The 4,593-nt window shown below is 38.4% G+C and overlaps 1 protein-coding gene across 1 annotated transcript in view; it reads left to right on the top strand.

The window, feature by feature from the left end:
• Positions 1 to 4,593, top strand: part of LOC118332336 (multiple epidermal growth factor-like domains protein 10) — a gene marked incomplete at its 3' end in the record, with an annotated part of 46,645 nt that overhangs the window by 14,961 nt on the left and 27,091 nt on the right. Inside the window, 2 exon segments of the mRNA XM_035667567.1 lie at positions 84 to 185; positions 3,490 to 3,590. Of these exon segments, the coding sequence (XP_035523460.1) occupies positions 84 to 185; positions 3,490 to 3,590 (203 nt within the window).

A 4,593-nucleotide genomic window follows, 5' to 3' on the forward strand; every position in this document is an offset into this window, starting at 1 on the left:
ACACACACACACACGTTGATTCTACTTCTTATGTCTGATCTCTCTCTCGCTCTCTCTCCCTCTCTCTCTCTCTCTGCTTTCAGTTACTCTGTGACAGTGCAAGAGTCATACGCCCATCCGTTTGATCAGATTTACTACACCAGCTGTACCGACATCCTCAACTGGTTCAAGTGTACCAGACACAGGTGAGGACCACATCTCTGAGGCCTGATACACACCAGATTGTGTGTGTGATGGGCCATACCACTGTTTATGCATGCTTGTACTGCACAGTATACTTCACCTACCTGTCTCCATACCACAGTGTTTTTAACACCTCCAGGTTTAAAAGTTGCTGGAGTCAGGCAGGCACACTGATGGTCTTGTTTTTGTCAAACTTACTTTATGTAACTAAATGACCACACAATGGAGAGTTTCCTCTGTCCTGTTCATTATAACAGATTTTACTTTTGCTGCTTAGATGCTGCAGTGACATTACTGCATGCATGGAAATGTTAAAAATGACTGAAAGGAACCTCTCTGATCATTTAAGGAAATTGTTAAAGAACATCAATACAACATACAATAAAGAAATCTCCTAGAAAGTTTGCACTGCTCAACATAAATTAAAAGGAAATATAGCCTACAGGAACGTGTGGCAGTAGAGTGGAATGTCCTTGTGGGTACAGGATTTTAAATCTGAGAAAATAATTAGTTCAGGGGTGGGTGGCAGGTAGGGCTGTCCCCAACTCAGAGTTTTGTGAGTCGAACCAGATCTGGCTGATCAAAACAAAGGTTCAACAATTTTTTCCTTTTTCTTTGAGTTCTGTGCCACACTAAACTCTGAAATCAGCAGTTCCTGTGGTGGAAACACAGCTACACAGCTACATGACTATCATGTAGCTGTGTTTCCACCACAGGAACTGCTGATTTCAGAGTTTTAGCCAACCATTAGATTTTCACACAGTCAGAGAAAGTAAAAGTGTGAATCCTGCTCATAGTTCAGTTAGAAAATCCCACAGCCACAACCGAGCATCTCATCTGCCAGGCTGCTGACCCAATACAGCAGCTCAGCCGTAACTTCTACCATTACAAAGTTTTGATTGTCATTGTCAGAGATATATTAAAGCTGCAGTAGGTAACTTTTATATAAAAATCTTTCTTTGTCATATTTGCTAAAACTTTCACTATATATATTTGTAAGAATCCACCGGCCTTGACGAAAACAACTAATCAGAACTGAGAAAGATATAATGACGCTTTGGGTTAGAGGCTTGAAGATAGTTGATTATTGAGTGTCGTTCCCATGCTCAAGTGTCTCTATTTGACAACCTGGGAATGAGACTCAACAATCAACTATCTCTCATCTCTCTTGGCTCTGGGTTTTTTTTTTTTTGTATGTTTGGGCTGGTAAATTCTTGCAAATGCCATTAGGATCACTAGGAGGAGCCAGAGGAACCAGATTTTTTCACAAATTATCTGTCTCGTGAAAGTTTCAGCAAATATGATAAAAACCTTTTTTAATAGAAATTACCTACCGCAGCTTTAATTGAACTATATGTTTATTGTTGAGGTTGTAGTTTGTAGTGGTGTGCATTATAAGTCCAGTACGACACTACTACTAACTATGACGTCAATAATCAACATATAGTTAAATGAGCACCTGTCTGACAGTGTGACCTGTTTTCATCTGACAAGAGATACAGAAGTATCCTCTTCCATACCACCAGACTACAGAGCAGTTTCTTTACTCAGGCTGTAATTCATCCTCAGCACTCCACCATGAAAAATTGCTTTTTATTTTTATGACTTATTAATCACCATGTACTGTATATAATTCTTGCATATTTTTTGTTTTTATGGGTAGCATAAAGGGAACTACAACCTGCATTATACCTTGTGAACCTAAATGAACCTTGTGTGAATCAAAACAGATCATTATCTTTGTAATGGTAGAATTCGTGGTTGAGCTTTTGTATTAGATTGCATTAGATTGTAAAGCGGCTACTGACTGTATAAAACAATACAACATTTAGGCATATTTTTAGTCCTCAACTTTGCAAATACTTATTCATGCTGAACTTTTCAAGTTCATTTTCCAAACTGTGCACAATCTATTGTGGTTGTTGATGCTGTCAGTTGATATTATTGTGTGTCTGCTGCTTTTATAGCCATCTGAGACCCTGAAGAAAAAAGATTTTAATACTTAATTATTATTTTTTAAGTAATCAATCAATCAAACTTCATTTGTATCACACATTTCATACAGTTTAGTGCAGTTCAAAGTGCTTCACAGACGATTGAAAAGATGATAAATGACAGAATGGAGTAAAAATTGAAAAGTGTAGATTAAAAAAAGTGCAATAATAAAAACTACAATAAAATACAGGTATAACGATAGTATTTAATAAAAATTATAAATATAATGAAGAAAGCTGGCAGAAATAACAAATCAAAAGCAATAAGATGGACATTTTCAATAAATTACAAATGATGAAATTCACAAAAGAAAATACGATCAAATAAATGGGTAAAAAATGGTTAATAATGTCTAACAACTAACTAATGTGTTCTCTCTTTCTGGTCCCAGCTCTCTGGCTGCAGAGTTCTGAATCAGCTGTAGCCGATTTATAACTTTTTTGGGTAGACCAGATAGGAGTGCATTACAGTAATCTAGCCTTCTCGAGATGAAAGCATGCATTAGTTTCTCTGTGTCAGTCTGTGGTAGCATGGATAAAAAGGATCGTCCCTAAAATCGATCCTTGGGGAACCCCACAGGTTATTTTGGGGGTTTTAGAAAGATTATTATTATAGGTTGTGACGACAAACTCTTTCAGAAACAGTTCATGACAATCCAACATAATCACTGAGTCTATTTTGTTCCTTTTAGTGGACATTGGGTCAATCTTTTCCACAAAAAAGTACTGCAACCTCCCCCTTGCAGGTCTCCCAGAGGCCTGGTGGTCTGTTGTGGCAGCCAGATCAAAGAAATGCAGAATGGTGTGGACAGTGTACTTCTTCGTGCAACTTGACATTGGTTCACCCAGATCAAAATAATTTCTTCCTCTCTTAAGTGCTCTGAAAGACAGCAAGTCCGACTGTCCTCTACAAGGGAAATTAGTTAAAATGTATATTTTGAAAGGCTTAAAATTAACATCCCTTTTTGAAAACCTTAATATAATATAGTTAAGACTCTCATAAATAAAATACTATATCCATTTGAAGAATGGAAACAATATAGCTATAGCTCTTTAAATTTGATCACTTATCTCCCTTACTGCCACAAATGTTTCATGGAGAAGGTGTGTAGTGCAGAAACAAACATACAGCATAATTATGATTAATAATAACATAGACATAGTTTTGGCCCACAGGATCTTCATCGGGACAGAGTTACAAGATTAATGATAGCTAATTCCATATAAAGACACATTTTTATATACGGGATGATATTAGTGTTTCCTTTACTGAGTGATCCTGTATGTGGTCTCACGTCCTGTCTGTGTGCAGGGTGAGCTATCGGACAGCATACCGTAGAGGAGAGAAGACCATGTACCGGAGAAAGTCCCAGTGCTGCCCAGGCTTCTACGAGAACGGAGAGATCTGTGCTCGTGAGTATCTTTTTCTTTTATAAGGATTCACATGATTTTCATACTCATTGAACCATTCAGTAAGCCCTCATATCCTATAGACGGGGGCTTTGTCATCCTGGAAGAGACCTACCCCATCAGGATAAGTTGTGTGCTTGTAAACATTGTTATTATGTCATATTAGGTTGCTCAGGACATCCATTTTCAATGTTAAAAAGCTCTCTCTGTGTTACAAAGTGATTGGTTATATCTCCAGTTTGTTTCACTACAGAGGAATATGGAAGGAGAGCATTGTTTCAGGTAAGGGTGTATGTTTGTTAGCGGCCGTTCTTGCCATTGTTCAAGCTGCTACTTTGCATTTTGAAATCCCTAGATGATTGGTACGTAGGTGCTGAGATCGCTGACCGTCTGGTATTATGGGACTAAGTGGACGCAAACCATGCTAGCCACATGCAGCGCAACAGAGCCACCACATCCCCTCACTGTAGGACCTGCACCACTGTCTTGGTGCACTTGCCCACTTGTCCAGAATGTGGTGAAGGATGACTCATTTGACCGTATCTTACGGTACCTTTTCCGTGTGTGTAGACCTGTGCCCATATAGTTTTTGTACCACTGAACTCTCAAATGTGCATTCCTCTTTGTAATGAGGGATTTATGCACTGACTGCTGCCCTATTATAATATTATTTCTGTGTAATTGTCAGACGGACTGTTTTTGCAGACACAGTCTGATCCTGCATTGACATTCTGAGTCACCTGAGGAAGAGTTGCTCTCCTGTTTTTACCTACATATCGCATTAAATTTCGCACTGTGGTCGTCAGCACCAATCTGCACTGTCAACCACCGTTTCTGAAACTATTTACTCATGTCTTTCCCATAGCAATTGTCACTTTAGTTACTGTTCCTATTGAACCACTTGCCAAAAAACAGAAAATGGAACCAGTGACTTGATGATGATGTCAGATTTCATTCGTTATATTCAAACTTTCACACACACATATACAACAATCAGCCATAACAT

The sequence above is a fragment of the Morone saxatilis genome, unplaced genomic scaffold, assembly GCF_004916995.1.
Source record: "Morone saxatilis isolate NCDOM2014 unplaced genomic scaffold, NCSU_SB_2.0 Contig21, whole genome shotgun sequence".
In the NCBI taxonomy this organism is placed as follows: domain Eukaryota; kingdom Metazoa; phylum Chordata; class Actinopteri; family Moronidae; genus Morone; species Morone saxatilis.